The sequence below is a fragment of the Dunckerocampus dactyliophorus genome, chromosome 5, assembly GCF_027744805.1.
Source record: "Dunckerocampus dactyliophorus isolate RoL2022-P2 chromosome 5, RoL_Ddac_1.1, whole genome shotgun sequence".
Lineage (NCBI taxonomy): Eukaryota > Metazoa > Chordata > Actinopteri > Syngnathiformes > Syngnathidae > Dunckerocampus > Dunckerocampus dactyliophorus.
In genome coordinates, this window is record NC_072823.1 from 27,728,041 (window position 1) to 27,746,353 (window position 18,313).

Sequence of the window (18,313 nt, forward strand, 5' to 3'; positions counted from 1 at the left end):
GAGTAAACGGGCCAAGCCAGGTCAACACAGGTGCGAACACACACACACACACACATAGCGGGGGATTTACTATCATTAAAGTGCCAGCGACGCTGCCGCCGCTGCCTAAAACATGTGTCTGGGCTAAAGTAGCCACAGGGCCAACATCCGAGCCCCAAAGTGGACAAGTCAGCTTTTCACAGTCGTAAACGCGTCTGCATGAATAACAGCTAGTTAAAAAACCTCCTACATGCAACTCACAACTCCATTCACCTCTCTTTCTTGGGAGAATGAACAGAATAAGATTTTCATTGCATGGTATAACTGCTGGTTTACCATGCACATGACAATAAAACTCTCTTGAATCTTGAATCTTGAATCTTACGAAACCGTCCTCACACATCGCTAACAAAAGGCACAAGCTGGATGGCCCCCTGGAGGCTGGTCATGAAATAAGTCATGAATAAGTAATGAAAAAGAATTATTTTCTGTATTATAATATAATGGATTCAATTATCAAGGAAATATTTAGTTTTTAGCATGATGGCCACACAGTCAGGAGATCTGCAAGATCTGGGATCGAATCTCCGTTGGACATCTCTGTGTGGCGTTTGCATGTTCTCTCTGTGCGTGCGTTGGTTTTCTCCGGGTACTCCGGCTTCCTCTCACATTCTAAAAACCTGCATGACTCTAAATTGTCCATAGGTATGAATGTGAGTGTGAATGGTTGTTTGTCTATATGTGCCCTGCCATTGGCTGGCCACCAGTCCAGGGTGTACGCCGCCTGTCGCCCAAAGTCAGGTGGGATAAGCTCCAGCATACCACCACGACCCTAATGAGGATAAGCGGCATAGAAAGTGAATGAATGAATTATTCAGTTGATAAGAACGTTGAGTCATCGTTTCTTGAAGCAACTGAGGGAAAATGGAGTGCACTATAGAGGCGCTTTTGATTCAGTTGCAACTAGTTTGAAAGTCTTTATGCCAGATTTTTATTAAACAGCATTTATTATTTTATTGTTAAAACAAAACAAAAAAAAAACCCAACATTTGTCTTGAAAAACAAATATATATGTGGGCAAAATTGCACTTTCCTGGTGTACTTTTTACATTTTTAAAAATTATTTTATATTATTTTTTTATATCTTAAACTTTTTCATTCTTATTTTATTTTGTTTTCATTTTTATGAATATATATCAATCATAATAATAATTATTTAAATAAACTATTATTCCATTGTGAATTTTAACTATAGTAGCTCAATGATATTCATTGAAATATATACAGTATGTTTAATTTTTACATTATATTTTTTCACAAGAAAATGTAGTACCGGTATACATTTTTTTAATGGAAATGAATATAGATTTTTTTTTATGTCCTGTGAGTGTATATGCTTTGCAGGTATCAGAGGTGACACACAGGAAAATCATTCCGGCATCTCTGCATTATTATTACTACAGTCGTCCCTCATAAAATCGCAGTTCGAGTATCGCTCCCTCGCTATATTAAGTTTTTTCAGAAATTAATTAATTAATAAATGATCACTGTTTTGTGGCTGACTATGGTCAATTGTTAGTCAAAACATATTAAAACAAGTGATATGTAGTATTGTGGTCACTAGGTGGCAGTAATGACACAAAACATTGAGACATTACCTTACATTACATTACCTCAACACCTAATGAAGACATGAACTCAGCCATGGCATGTCCGACATGATAGACTAAAAAAAAAAAAAGCTCTCCTCCCATTCCATGTGGAAGTGGTAAGTTTTTGGCTTCTTAAGTTTAGAAGAAATACATTTTCTAGCTTCTTAGCTCGCTAGCTAGCAGCCGTCTCGAGTCACTGCAGCATAAGAGTTGTGGTGTAAACAATGAATAAAAAGAGTGTAAAGTGACTATATGGGTGTCATTTCATGTCTACAGGGCTCTAATAATGTTAAAAAGCGTATTCAGAAAGTCACAATGCTCTAACTACGAAAAAATTCCATTTATTAACATTGAATCCTATATCGCGGAAATTCATTTATCGCGGTCGGGTCTGGAAACCATTAACCGCTATAAATGAGGGACGACTGTACACCCAAAGTGGTTTACTCTTCCGTGCGGTAGACTGATTTAACAGCAGGCCAGAGCGGGGCGGCACCAGTGCTGCTTAGCGCTGTGCATGAACAAGAACACGGGAGCCTCATAAAACACGCGACTCGGTTTCATGAACTGTATTCTGACCGCCTTGTAACCTCCCTAAATATGCTCACACCTCTTTGCTGATAATGAACTGGTCCACGTAGGAGTGCATTAGAGTGTTGGGGGAAGGGTGGGAGGCGTACGGCCAAGACAATAAAACATGCAGAAAAAATACATATCCCAGGGCTCTGCCATGTTTGTCCAATTAGAGTGGAAATGGAGCATTGATATTTACAGCCAAGGAGAAAGCCCTCAAGTGGCTGCTACAAGATGCAGAGAGATGCTGGATGTGTACAACATGATTTAGGAGACCTATAATCCTGGATTCATATGAGAATGCACAGGCTCTGACAAGCACAGACCAAAGGCGGCAGAAAAAAAACAAGGGGGGGTCAACGACAAAAGCCAAAAACCAGCAAAGGAGCGAGACTATGAGATGGAGAGCGAGCGCCCAGGCAGGCAAGGCAGGCAGACTATCCGTCTCTGGCTTGTGGGAATGTGGTAAAGACACAGTAGTGGGCAAGGACCCGACTCTGAAATTAGAGAGTGGCGCTAAGAGAGGAGAGCCGCAGCCAAAAGGCCGTCTGGGAGCTGCCATGAGCTGCATCCCCAGTGCATTGCCCCAATGTGATTTACTGCAAGGCCGCACTCCAGGCAGCACGCTATCTAACTAGCAGAACGCCTTCGCTCTCTCTTTGCATGCTATTGAGTTCATTATGGTGGTAAATGGTTCCCCCGACGTGACAAAGAGCAGGTCTGCTCGGCATAGCTCAGATGAAAGTGCAAAAAAGGAAAAAGTCGCAGAAGTCGTGTACAAAGTCAAAAACATTCCACGAAATGTCTTTGACTGATAAAAGCCTACAAGAAAATACAGGTTTAGAATGGCATGCACAGAATTTCTCACTTTTGGTTCCCCCGTTTTCTGCAGGCACCAAGCAGCATATCATGCATTGTCTTAAATGAAAAAGAAGAGTATTTCCCTGATAGTCACAAACAAGTCCAGTACACATTTCAGAGGTATGCTAGCAGCAACATCAAATGGCGACTGTCCATGTGCCAAGCACACACTACTGTGATGTACTACATGTTTTCAAAGAGATGAACCATCTCTAGGGCGGTGGTTTCCTATGATTTTTCTTGTGAGAGCTACTTTTACAAAATGTACAACATTTATTTTCCTAGCGTTATTTCAACCCAAACAAACCGAATGGGGGACGTGTACAGCCCTGCTCTCGGGGATATCGCAAATAATATCTATGGTGTGCTGCAAGGTTAAAAAGCACAAAAGCACACACAGGATAACGACATTAAAGTGCGGTCACACTTTACACTAAGGTACACAAAAATACAGTAGTTACTGAGGAACTAATGAAGAACCAATGAAGAACAAATGAACTAATGACTAATGCACATTAATTTAGACCAGTTACCGAGGAACTAATAAGAACTAATGAGGAACTAATGAGGAACTAATGACTAATGCACATTAATTTAGATCAGTTACTGAGGAACTAATAATAACTAATGAGGAACTAATGAGTAAAGTAATTACTGAGGAACTAAGGCACATACATTTAGAGTAGTGACTGAGGAACTAATGAAGAACAAGTGAGGAAAAAATGACTAATACGCATTAATTCAGACCAGTTACTGAGGAACTAATGATGAACTAATGAAGAACAAATTAGGAACTAATGACTAATGCACATAAATTCAGACTAGTTACTGAGGAACTAATAACAACTAATGAGGAACTAATGAGTAAAGTAGTTACTGAGGAACTAATGCACATACATTTAGAGTATTTACTGAGGAACTAATGAGGAGCAAGTGAGGAACTAATGACTAATACACATTAATTTAGACCAGTTACTGAGGAACTAATGAGGAACTAATGAGTAAAGTAATTACTGAGGAACTAAGGCACATACATTTAGAGTAGTGACTGAGGAACTAATGAGGAACAAGTGAGGAACTAATAACTAATACGCATTAATTCAGAACAGTTACTGAGGAACTAATGATGAACTAATGAAAAACAAATGAGGAACTAATGACTAATGCACATGAATTCAGACCAGTTACTGAGGAACTAATAACAACTAATGAGGAACTAATGAGTAAAGTAGTTACTGAGGAACTAAGGCACATACATTTAGAGTAGTTACTGAGGAACTAATGAAGAACTAATGAGTAACTAATGAGTAGTGGTTCGTTCCTCATTAACGACTGTAATTTTGAGTACATTATTGTAAAGCGTTACCCAAAGTGCAACTATCCACTTGTCAAGCTTGCAATATGATGTACTTCATCTTTTGGACCACGATGAGAAACAGCTCAGGGGGACATTCCAAGTAAAATCATTCTCGACCAGGGGCGTCCAAACTTATTCCACAGAGGGCCACATACTGACAAATCAAAGGATGCGGGGTCCACTTTGATATTTTACCTTTTGTAAACCAACCCATGTTATATATATATAGAGGTATGTAAAGAAAAAAACAGCCTCCATCTGAATGTTTGTGTTATAAGTGACAAAGTGTATTATTAATATGAACTTTTTCTCCTTACTTTGCACTGTTTTGCTCTTTTTTTTTAAACAAATATTTCAACTATATTCTTGTGAAACTATTTTTCTCATGGTATTAGGACTTAATCCCAAAATATTTTTATTTCATTCTCATACTACATTTTTTTGTGGCATCATTTGTTGTATGGTTTCTCTTGATAGCACGACTTTAAAAAAATAAAAAAAAACCATCCTTTTTTTTTTTAATACTTAAACTTTATGATTCTAAAATAGATTTTTTTCCTCACAATATTACAAAATTATGGTTGTAAAATTATGACTTTTTCTTGAAAGATTACCACTTTCTTCTGAATTTTATAACTTTATTCTCCCAGTTTTTGGTTGCAGTTCGAACATCGCGGCATCACTCTATCGCGTTTTTACAAAAATGTATTAATTAATACATGATAACTGTTTCTTGGTTGAATATTGTCTATAACTGGTAAACAAAATATGCATATTTAAGCAATTTGTACATATTCATGGCCTAAATTAAGCATTTCCAAGCACAAGAATGGCTAAATGAACTAAAATACAAATATAAGGCATGCTAAGGATGTGATACATACAGTTTCTCTTGGAGATTAACAAAGTATCTATTTATCTAGCTATCTGCGACGTGTGTCACAGATAGCTGGCTTTAGTTGTCTGTTACTTGAGGGCTAGCAGCAGGTTAGAAGTGTAGAGAGTGGCCGACAGCAGCTCCTGTGTGAATATTTACTGCGTGTCTTCTGTGAGTTGTTAATAAAGCAATAGAAGTGCGGCAGCAGAGTAGTATTCTACACTGGTCTCTAGGTGTCAGTAACGTTACATTGATGAGACAATCGCCACCAAGCAGTACACTGTCAATGCTAACGGGAGTGGATCTTATTTATGTTTAAGATGGCTTATTTTGTATTATTATGTCTACAATATTGGGTAATACAAGTGTAAAGGTGACTGTAGGGGTGTTATTTCATGTCTAGAGTTCTCTAATAATGGTAAAGACCATATTTAGAAGGTCACAAACAGGTTTTCTATGCTGTTAACTGCGGAAATATTCCATCTATTCATTTTGAATCCTACTTGGCGGAAATTCACTTATCGCGGTCGAGTCTGAAGCCAGAGTCGTCCAAACGAGGGACGACTGTCAAAATCTTTTATGGCGCCATGCGTCGACAGGAACTAAATATAACCCCAGAATCTGACTCAATATACTGCAGGAATGATTTTAACATCAAAGAAGAAATACTTGGCGACTTTTGTCTTGAGTATGTCGGAAAGTTCGTGTTGCACAACAACGCCTGCAAATTTTATGCAAGACTGCGTCGCTCCCCCGCCTCCGATGAGGGAAAGCTCCAGAGGGTGCAGCTCTGTCAAGGACAATGACCTCTGTTGTCCACTGTGGAAGCGGGAGCGCGGCAAAGAAACTCTGCCAGACGAACAAAGTTAAGGAGCACTCAGGAAAAGGCAGATATTCAAGCACAAAAACACAAACGGGAGGAAGCACGAGGTGGTGGAAATGCCAAGTCTAGACGTGCAGGGAAAGGTTCCTTATGCGCTTGTCTGCGGCACAGGTCAGCGAGAGTACGGCCGCTACAGCGTTGCTGCCGTGTTCCAGGATTTGTGTGCGTTTCCTTTGCCAAGTTTCCTCTCTTTGTTTAGAGCGGCCTGGTTAGTCTGGCTCCCCGCTGTGCTACGCTACAGCCAAACACACGCATATATCAACAACACATCACAACAACGGGCAGGATGCTCTCATGGTACAGAGGTGCTGGGAACAGAAGCAAAGCGTAGAAAGAAGGGCATCCATAAGGGAATAAAAGGTAGAGATAAATAAAGCAACATGTGATGGCGACACATTGGCAAGTAGCCCGTGTGGTCTTGGAGCAGAACAATAGCAGGGCAGCGGCCTTGGCGGTAATGATGGGGTGAAAGTGCTGTTAGCAGGAAACGCACATGCACCTGTACTGTTTCATTAAAGAAGTGACATATTATTTTTTCACGGCCTATAGTAAGAACAAAACCCCTTTACTACCATTAAAACAATACAATAAAGTAAACATACGGAACATATATGAAGAGACAAAATGATACTTGATAGACATGTCTAAGCCGGGGTGTCGAAATTTTTTCCACCGTGGGTCACTTTGAAATATATATATATATATATATATTTATATATTTATTTCAAGAGAAAATGCATCTCAGCTTTGAGATATAGATGAAAAAGCGTATTAACAGTATCAACTTTGCTCTTTCCTCTTTGCTCCCCCCCATTTTTTTATGTTCTTTTTTTTAACGTTGTAAATATATCAAGTTTATTCTTAAATAATCTTTGTATTTTTTTCCGGAATATAATACTTTCTTACGAATTTATTCCCATAATAATATAAGTTTTTCTCCAACTTTATTTCCAAAATATTTTGAATTTATTATTATAATTTTTTCCTCACCTAATTTTCCAAAAATTACAACTTTATTTTGTTTTGTTTGTTTCTAATACTATTCTGACGTTAAAAAATATATTTTTGTTCTATAATTTTTCAACTCTATGTTACTAAAATGACTTTTCTCATATTATGAGCTCATCCTCATAAAATTGCGACTTACAACTTTTTAAAATATTTTGGCATTTTCTCGTAAAATTACAGCTGTTTTTTTCCAACTATTTCTACTTTCTTCTTGGAAATGTTCTTCTGGTAATTAGGACTTTATTCTAAGTTTAAAAAATGACATTACAGAAAACAACATCTCATTCACCCAAAGTACATAGTAGTTTATGAATGTATATGGTAAACCAGGGAAAATGTACACAATACAAGCACCGCTGTTAAAAATACCCACAATTTTTAGATATCTAGACCTTATGCTTCACTAATAAATGTTTTTGGTCAAGTGTTGAGATTGCACACTTGTAGTGGTCTTTGAACGCATCACAGTTGCTGTGAGAAGCAAAAGCGAAATTGATATATACAGTAACTTCAACACAGTGACACTCCCTATTACTGCAAATGTTGATCCGAAATTGGCGGAGAAAGTCAGCGTCAAGCGAGCAGGAAGGTTTGAGGAGGAGGTGTGAGCCACATGTCCAAAATAGACATTTTTATGGCCGTCTCAGTTCCTCATGATTTGCTGGTTTTCCCGGGCGGAACCCCTGCAAACACTACTGTACTTTTTTTGTCTCTACTGCCTCTTGAGGAATAAAGAGGTATTACAAGTCAAGGCGGCCTGTCACTAGTAATTTACACAGACATCAAGTACCAATCATGTACCTTCAATTTCATCTGTTAAATCCATACATGATTATTTGAATGTATCAACAAATGCAAAATACTGCAAAGAGACAACATAATGTGTTAAAAAAATGTGTCATACTTAAATTAATTCCCTTTTGTGGAATTCCAAGTCCTTTTAGGGAAGTAATTACATTTGTTTTGTCCAGATCCTATTTATTATTGGTCTTCATAGAGATAATTTGCATGAAAAACTCCACGCAATGACAATAAATGAATGAGGTATTGAGGTAAACGTGGCTACAAATGTTTGTATATGCAGTACAAAGTGATTGTTTACAAAATGTACAATTCCCATCATCATACCATCATAAATGACAGCTGCTGGGACATGTGCGTGTGTGTTGCGTTTGTATATTTACGCATGTCCAAGCATCTTTTTAGCAGTCAAAAGTAAATATGTACAGTATATGAGGCCGTTTGTGTTTACTATTGTAGCCTTGTAGCCAAGGCCTGCCACTCGGCTGGTTTAAACATGCACACACACACACACACACACACACACACACACACACACACACACACACACACAAAAACACACACTCTAACCCCGCTTAAAGCCATGCTTATAGAGCTGAGGGGCCCTAAATGCCTTACAGATGGACTCCTAACAAACAGTCAAGTATTCCCAGTATTTGGCCTCGCTGTAATTTACAGCATACTTACCTAATTGAGACGCTATTAAGGTCAGGACACGCATTCTTCAGCTGGGCGCTAATACACACGGTACGGACGTACCAAGGCATGGTATATGTTCCCTCAATGGGCAGCTGGGATTTTAACCACATAGTGAGGGGAACTTACAGTATGTGTAAAATACAACAACAAAAAAATACAGGGGACCCGCGATTCAGCATTCACTACTCCACAAAATTTATAGATTTTATATTCAACATTTTTTTTTTTTGTTGTTGCAGAAAACACATCTGATTCACCCGAAGTCGGTAATCATTTCTAAAGACGTAAAGACAGCCCACAGTTTTCATGTTTATGTTTTTATGCTTCACTCGTCATGTTTTTCACCTGAGATTTCACGCTGCGTTCGGCGGTCCTTGAACGCACCATAGTTCCGTGCTGAGATGAAATTTAAAAAATGCCATGTTCCTTACGCTGAACACAGACATCTATACCTTTGTCTCTCTAAACCGCTTCAATCCCAGGAGACATCTCACCCTTTTGCCGTGCAAACCACGTAAGGACGAGGCCAAAGGCTACACCGGGACTCCGATTTCATATGGAATCATTCATGAGTGATGAGGAGGGAGCTGTCTGTCAAAAATAGACATTTTTATAGCCGCATCAACTACTCACAGTTTTCCCTTAAGTGCTGGCATTCCCGGAACACAAAAAAGCCAACTATGAACAGAACTCCCATGTTCTTTAACTTGAACGTAAAGAAGAATATTCAGTGTCAGACTGGCAGAAGGGTTTGGAGGAAGAGGTCAAAAATAGGCATTTTGATTGATCCATTATGCACACCAGTCACTGTCCTGGAGATCTCCAGGCATCGCTGCCAAGGTGATGCACACCTCGTAGAATAACTCGTGCCAGCTCGTCCATGGCTGATCACGATGTGGCCACACCTCATGTGAAGACATTCATTCTGCAATCAGAATTTGGAACACCCTCCCAGACGCCGTGGTAGAAAAAAACCAAGACTGACGGTGTTCAGTCTTTCAAACAGCGAGTCAATAAACATATGTAACATTATGGCCACCTTTCAAGGACTGGCAAGTTGCGTTATCAAGCTCGGGAGGATAGTGCAGTAAGACGGTTCAGTAAGGCCTGTTTGTTTTCTTTCTCTGGTAGGGCTTATTCTTCACAGCCATGCGCACTCTCTCCGCCTTTTAAAAAAGATTTTTTTTTTACGTACATTAAGTGCAATTTTGCCTTCTTTTAGCTACCCACAATACTCTTTTTCTGAGAAGCAGCAAACCATTTGATCAGCTTAATTCGGAACTCGTGTGAGCAGGGACACCTGAATTAGCTACTGTTTGCTATTGCACAATATCTAAAAATCTATTTGCTGGTATTCCCGGAACATAAACCCCTGTGAACAGAAGTGCCATGTTTTTTAACGTGAACATGGAGGAGAACGTCAATGTCAGGCTAGCAGAAGGGTTTGGAAGGGAAGGAGAAGGCTGCGTGTCAAAAATAGACATTTTTATAGGCGCATCAGTTACTCACAGTTTTTTGCCATTCGCTGGCATTCCCGGAACGTAATAAAAACCCACAAACAAAACTGCCATGTTCTTCAACTTGAACATGGAGAAGAACGTCAACGTCAGGCTAGCAGAAGAGTTTAGAGGAGGAGGGGTGAGCCGCGTGTCAAAAATAGACATTTTCATGGGAATATCAATTACTCAGTTTTTCTCCATTTGCTGGTATTCCCAGAATGTAACCCCCACAAACAAAACTACCGTGTCCTTTAACGTGAACATGGAGAAGAATGTCAGTGTCGGGCTAGCAGAAGGGTTTGGAGGGGGGAGGAGTGAGCCACGTGTCAAAAATAGACATTTTTGTGGGCGTATCGATTACTTACGTTTTTTCGCTATTCCCTGTTGTGCGTGAAATAGAAACCCTACAAATAGCAGGGATCTACTGTACCGCGTGGCAGTTACACATCCTGTCCCTCACTTAATGCGTGGGAACTTGGTACGCCTCTGTCCCGTACCGAAAAATTCGATTTGTACCGTTACACCACTGGTGCTATCTCATAGGCTGTAACATTCCGATGTGAAGTCAGCGCTTGACAGGTTTGGCTTCTGTTTTTACGGTGACCTGGCCTGTCACCATGTGAGAAAAATCTCGTCCCCGTACAAAGCGATCGACATAGCGCCTTGTCTTCTGTTCTCAAAGCGAATCCTACCGTGAAAGGCCACGCCGAAGAGGGCGGCCGCAGTTTGAACGTGTCGTTTGGGCATTTTTCGTAGAGCGCGTCTGACAGAAAGATAACAGTCTGTCACATAGCGCCATCCGTCTTCATCGTTTCCAAGCCGCTCCTGGAGAATTCAATCTCGAGAGTGCACTGGCGATTAATCAACTCTACTCGTGTGTGTGTGTGGGCACCTCATGCGTCTTTGTCTGCTCGTCGCGTGATAAATCATTGTCCGTCCCTGAGCAGGACGCACAAAGGCCGAGCCCCCCTTCTGCCCACAAAAGATAAATTCATCTACGAGCTGACATCCTCGCATAAAGCGTCTGACGTCTGACGTTTTAACAGGAGGGAGAATTTGTCAGGATAAAAATGCAGCCGGAGGCAGGTCGAGAGTGGTAAAGCCATGGGAACACACACACACACACACACGCACACACACGCACACAGTGTGGTAAAGCTGGTGATTAATTCCACTGGACTGTTGAGAAAGGTTCTACTTAGGAGCGAGTCAACTGTGACACCAGGGTCTGCTCTGTGTGCCATGACGTTCTGAACAGCAGGAGGGAGGTGGCGCCCCCTGGAGAGGGTCATGGAATGACATCTGAATGACAGCCACCTTGCTGGAGTTCATCGTTGTGGCGGCTCAAGCTCAAGTTCACAGGGACATGTCCTCCCAGGACAAACCTGGTTTCAGGTCCTATTAAAACTGCTGCTGTGATCCAATTCAGAATCCACATTTTGCAGTCTCTCATACCCCAAGAATATTGTATTTTATTTAAACATCTAAAATCCTAACATTCCTAACATTGCCCCCTTCCTGATTTCTTATTTGTTTGCATGTTTGTCACACTTAAATGTTTCAGATCATCAAACTAATTTAAATATTAGTCAATGACAACACAACTGAACACAAAATTTTTAAATGAAACTTTTTATTATTAAGGGAGAAAAAAAATCCAAACCTGCTTGGCCCCGTGTGAAAAAGTGATTGCCCCCCCTGCTAAAACATAACTGTGGTTTATCACACCTGAATTCAAGTGGAAAAGGTCATAAAACAATTTTTAAAGCTTCTAAGACTCCACTGAACCACATTGAGAGCCATTATTCACAAATGACGTAAACATGGAACAGTGCGTGAGGTCAGTGTTCATGACTCCACCATAAGAAAGACGCTGGGCAAAAACGACCTGCATGGCAGAGTTCCAAGACCAAAACCACTGCTGAACAAAAAGAACATTAAGGCTCCTCTCAATTTTGACAGAAAACATCTTGATGATCCCCAAGACCTTTGGAAAAATACTCTGTGGTCTGATGAGACACAAGTTGAACTTTGAACTTACATCTGGCGTAAAAGTAACGCCGCATTTCACAAAAGGAACATCATACCAACAGTAAAACACCGTGGTGGTAGTGTGATGGTCTGGGGTTGTTTTGCTGCTTCAGGACCTGGAAGACTTGCTGTGATAAATGGAACCATGAATCCTGCTGTCTACCAAAAAATCCTGAAGGAGAATGTCCGGCCATCAGTTGGTGACTTCAAGCTGAAGCCAACTTGGGTTCTGCAGCAGGACAATGATCCAAAACACACCAGCAAGTCCACCTCTGAATGGCTGAAGAAAAACAAAATGAAGACTTTGGAGTGGCCTAGTCAAAGTCCTGACCTGAATCCTATTGAGATGCTGTGGCATGACCTTAAAAAGGCCTTTCAAGCTGGAAAACCCTCAAATGTGGCTGAATGACAACAATTCTGCAAAGATGAGTGGGCCAAAATTCCTCCACAGCGTGTAAGAGACTCATTGCAAGTTATCACAAACGCTTGATTGCAGTTGTTGCTGCTAAGGGTGGCCAACCAGTTATTAGATTTAGGGGGCAATCACCTTTTCACACAGGGACATGTAGCTTTGGATTTTAATCCACATTAATATTAATAAGTTTCATTTAAAAACTGCATTTTGTGTTCAGTTGTGTTGTCATTGACTAATATTTTAATTTGTTTGATGATCTGAAACATTTAAGTGTGACAAACATGCAAAAAAAAAAAGAAATCAGTAAAGGGGCAAACACTTTTTCACACCACTGTGTGTAATGTTGACGAATGCATGCTAACATTTAGCCTACTAGCTACTAGCATGCGATGCAACTGGGAAGTGCTGTGCTGAAACCCCCATATTTGGCCACAAAACACAGGCTATACAGTCATCCCTCGTTTATTGCAGTTAATTGATTGCATACCCGACAGTGATAAGTGAATTTCCGCAAAGTTGGATTAATTTTTTCTCAATGAAAGATTTTTGTAGTTAAGAGTATAAAAAACTTTTTTTACGACCTTCTAAATACCGTTTTTAACATTATTAGAGCCCTCTAAACATGAAATAACAGCCTTTACACTCCTCTTACCCAATATAGTAGGTATAATAAGAGAAAATAAGACACACATAAGACTCACACATGTTAGCATTTGGAGAGTTCCTTGTTGTTGTCCTTGCTTTACTTCCGGTTTCTGTACAGTGAGCACTTCCTGTGTTGGCTATTGTATTTAGGGATGTAAATCTTTTGTGGTACACGCTTTGATATGCATCTAAATACGCAGGTTATGATACAATTCAAAAACAATATATTTTAAAAACAGAATGATTCAATACATGATGATACGATTCAAGTGTGTTGTAGGGCAGGGGTCCCCAAACACCGGGCCACGGGAAACATTCGGGCGCAATGATTTAAAAAGAGCAAACATTTCAAGGAATAAAAAATAAAATAATTCATAAATAACTACATCAAATTTGATGTAAAGGGAGGGCTTCTTCAGTCGTGTTAAGATACGGAGCATGTGCGACAATCGTTCCGCCGGCAGCCCAGGCTTTCACATCGTTTAAGAGACAGACTGTCAACCGGTTGCTGGTCTTACGATACCAGGTGCATGTCTTTACAATCGATTCATCTAAGGATTTATGGCTGATTCTTATCAATCCAGGAAGCTGCTAGCAATGCAGCCGCATCTCTCGCTTGTCAAACCGGTTCTCCCGTCGCATCGGTTCATCGTTCACATCCCTATACTGTCTCATCAATGTAACATTACTGACACCTACTGACAGTGTAGAATACTACATGTCATCGCAAGCATCTTCTGAGTTCCTTCTATTTGTATTTTAGTTCATTTAGCCATTTTTGTGCGTGAAAATGCTTAATTTAGGCACAAAAAAGATGCAAAATTTGCATATTTTATGACTAATAATAGGCCATAGTCAACCACAAAACAGCGATGATTTATGAAGGAATATATTTGTGAAAAACTGTGATCGAGTGAAGCCGCGAAATTCAAAGTGCAAAGTGGGGGGGGATTAATGGAGACTATATTTTGTCAGAATTTCCAAGCATTTTGTAAGAGTTTGGGTAATAAAGAAATATTAATATAAGAAAAACAAAATAATAATATGCAAACATGTTTGTTTTATTTTATGCTCACTGACTTAAAGATATCATGCAAGTCAACCTCAAACTGCAACTTTAGAGACATTATTTTCTCATAAATTCGACACTTTGGACTTGAGAAGATTCCACAGTGCTGCTGCTGCCTCTTGAGGTATGAAGCGGTAGTGCAAGAAGAAGAAGGAAACGTGCTCTAATGCTCTAATGCTCTAATCCTCCTCACCAATGCTCTTGTGGACGCAGAAGACATGAAGAGTGGAAGCTCTTCCAGCTGCAAAGTACATTTTCTTCTATGTTCACTTCCTGGAGATGTAATGGCCAGGTGTCCCTATGCCCACAAAACTGGAGCAGGACCTAAGAGGGTCATCCGGTTCTTCCACCTGCTGCCTGAGGCGTAAATGTAAAGGAAGCCCCCCCCCCCACCCTTTATCCTGTCTCCCATGCAACAGGTGTGCCGGCCCGTCAGCGCCACCAAAACAAGACGCCTAAGATGTAAATAGTCATTATGAGGGCGGGCAGGCTGATGATACAGTATGTTGTTTTGCGGGAATGTTTGGGAGGACAGGTGAGCTCCTGCTGAATGTAAAGCACCTGTAACACTTCCACAATTCAACAGGACCGAAGAGGAGGAGGACGAAGCGCATCTTATTTAATCCAAGCCCTTCTCTAGGGAGAGAAAAGAATAGAAAATGGTCCATTTTGGTGCATTGGTGACAGAAAAGAAAAACAGTGCTAACAATATATACTAAATAATAAATTAATAGAATAGTTATATTTTTTTCTTAAAATAATAATAATAATAAAGAAAACAAAGTACTAAATAAAAAAAATCAAAATAAATACATGCAAATTAAAATAAATAAAACAAAGAAACATTCAGGAATCAATAAATATAGCAGTAAAAACACTGACTGAAACATTATATATAATGTATAAATAAATGAAGGATATAAATTCATCAATAACTTATGAAACAGTGATAAATGAATGAAATATATTGATTGATTTTGTCGACATGGGCATACATCAGCGGTGACAAAGTGTGACCTGTCGCTCTTTTTGTCTCGGTGCTTATTATTCCATAACCAAAGTCGCATCAGATCATTACCAATGATTTGATTTTAATAAAATAATTTGAATTGTAATAAGTAAATACAGAAAATACCAAATAATAAATACATTGAAATCCAAATAAAAAAAAAGAATTATATATTATTAAAGAAAAATATAAAAATGCTATGTGGTGGGAAAAAAGTTAAATGTTGAACGTTATTTATTTATTTATGTATTTATTTTCGTCATGGTAACCTTCTAGGATGTTTAGAAGTACTTTGGATTGATTTGTGTGTGCTTCAGAAGTAAAAAAGGAATGTCGAAGTAGCCTAACATGGACACATGTGCTTCTTTCTGCTACTGAAGTGAATAATCAATCATTTCCTGTCAGATTTCATTTTGCTGTTGTGTTATTTTATGAAATGAAGCGTGACTCGATTAGTCGAGAGAAGCCCGGAGGCATCTTTTCAAGATCAAGACTCCCCTCTTGCGAACACAGCCAGCAAAGTAGTGGCGACACCAGGCATTGTCCTACAGTTTGCATAACACACACACACACACACACACAGAGCACATTTTTCAAAATCCACACGCCATAATTCCAGCAAACAAACAGCAAAGGACGCAAAGCCGCCCGCCCCAAGCGACACACTTCACACCCTATGATTTGTGCGTCGGAAAAACATACACTGAGCAGGCACGCACCGGTTCAACGGGTACAAACTGGAAAACTGGCACAAAGGCAGACAGACAGACAGACAGACACCAGGCTGGCATCGCCGCTGCCGCCGCCCTCCTGTCTGTCACTACGGCGGGCACACCTACACAGAAACTCCCATCATCATTAGGCCGCACCCAATGAGAGAAGCATTATTTGCAGAACGGAAGAAGTGCAGTTATGGCACGGCAGCATGAAGAACACATGAAACACACACACACCAAAGCATTATCTTATCTGTCCGCCCATGCAGACAAAATACAAAGCGCTGCCAGCAGGAGCGTGCCTTACCTTATCTTCAAGACGGATCAGTCGCGCTCCGATCGTCGGGAATTCCTTATCTTCCCCCTTACCTGGCAAACGACAGACGCCACGAGGGAGTTAAACACAACTGCATGTGCCGGTGCAAACCCAATATGCTAGTGGACACACTGAACACCTCCAAAAGTGGTCCTTTTTGGTGAGGCCACCACAGAAGGCCATCAGTGACGACAAGGAGGGAAATGTGACCATAACCATAAAACAGGAAGTTGAAGCTGTTGTGACATAGTGTCTGGCTGCTCGGTGCAATATGAGCAACATTATTATATGCAGGAAATATAACACAAATGATCTTGATTCAGATTATTTGCAAAACAGTTCAATGCTTGTTATGTTAAAGTAGTATGACCTTAAAATAACCGTTATGTTGGCTTGCAATAAAGGGAACACCGCCTTTCCCGTTACTACGGTGACCAGCCAGGACAGCTCATGTGTTATGGGTTAGCTTATAGGTCCAGAGTGCAGGGGGTTTTAACCACATTTGTCGCAAGTTAAAACAAAAATAAATGTTTAAAAAGAAAACATTGAATAATGTTAGTATTTTGCTATCTGGTGTTAAAACAGTGGCATGCAAGTAAATTATACTTAATGCACAACATACTTAATTTCATTCAAAAAGTACAAATACTGTTGCTGCAATTATTTTAATAATATTTATTTTAATATTTACATTTGTATTTCCTATTTGTATTCATTTTTTAGATAGCATTTTATATTTATTGTATATATAGGACTGGAATAAAAGTAGTTTAATTGCATATGTGAATATTATGCTAATTATTCAAATTGTTGATATTCATTTTAATATTTACATTTATACTTTTAATTATATTTTTTATATCTTAGATTTGTATTTCTATTTTAGATTGATTTTACATGCACAGAGTAAAAATATTTACTTGGAATGGAGAAATGCAGATGAAAGGATGTCATGCCATGCTAGTGTTTTATTCACTTCATGAAAAAATACAATTGTAAAAAAAAAAGTAAAATTAAAGTCTTTTGGTTGAATTATTCAATTGTAAATAATCCTTTTCATTTCCATGTATTTTTTTTGTATTTGATCAAATTGCTTACGTGCATGGGTAAAAAGGAAATGATACAAACCCATGTGTGTTTTTTTAAATGGAAAAGTACCATTGAAAACAAATTACTAAATTACATAAAGCACATAAAGCATATACACTGTAATTATTCAACTTAAAAAAATATATATATTAATTTGCATGTATTTCTTTAGATATTATATGTTATTTTTAATTTGTATATTTCACATTTTATTCATTTTAAACATTTAAACACACAATAAAAATTGCTTATCTGCATTGGGAATATGCAAATAAAAGAAACCCATTTAAAAAAATATATTTATATATTTAAAAAGAAAGTACAATTAAAATATATAGTAAGTACTTAAATTTATTTTAATATTCATGTAATAAAAGATTTTTTATATTTTATTTGTGATTAATTGTACCCAAATGAAATAAAACCTAATGCACGCATACAGGGAACATACAGATGAAAGCAAGAGTGATGCGGGTCGGCCAAGGGATGTTTACAAAGCACCTGGGAACTGGACCAAAAGGAAAGAGAGAGAGGCAGGAAAGGAAGGAAGCTGCGTAACAGTTAGTGTTGTTTTCGGGTTCTTTGGCTGTGATTTTTTTTTTTGTCCATGAGTGAAAAACAAGGATTTATTCTCGCCATTGTTAATGAATGACTGAAAATGAAATCATGACTTCTTGTAACTGGAAGGCAGCGTGCAACAGCTGAAGAAATATTTCATCTTATTTTTGACTTTTTTTCCATCCATATTTCTCTCGCTTTTCTTTCTGCACTTCGCAAATGTCATTTCCACACCGAAGCTGTCCCAACATTTGCTAGAAAGGACACACAATCAGG

The 18,313-nt window shown here is 39.1% G+C and overlaps 1 protein-coding gene across 7 annotated transcripts in view; it reads right to left on the reverse strand.

The window, feature by feature from the left end:
* The window catches only part of kcnq1.2 (potassium voltage-gated channel, KQT-like subfamily, member 1.2), a 289,633-nt gene that overhangs the window by 117,481 nt on the left and 153,839 nt on the right, over nucleotides 1–18,313 (reverse strand). For all 7 annotated transcript variants that reach the window (XM_054777784.1, XM_054777781.1, XM_054777785.1 and 4 more), the window contains one exon: nucleotides 16,382–16,443. In XM_054777784.1, the coding sequence (XP_054633759.1) occupies nucleotides 16,382–16,443 (62 nt within the window). The remainder of the gene's footprint in view (nucleotides 1–16,381; nucleotides 16,444–18,313) is intronic.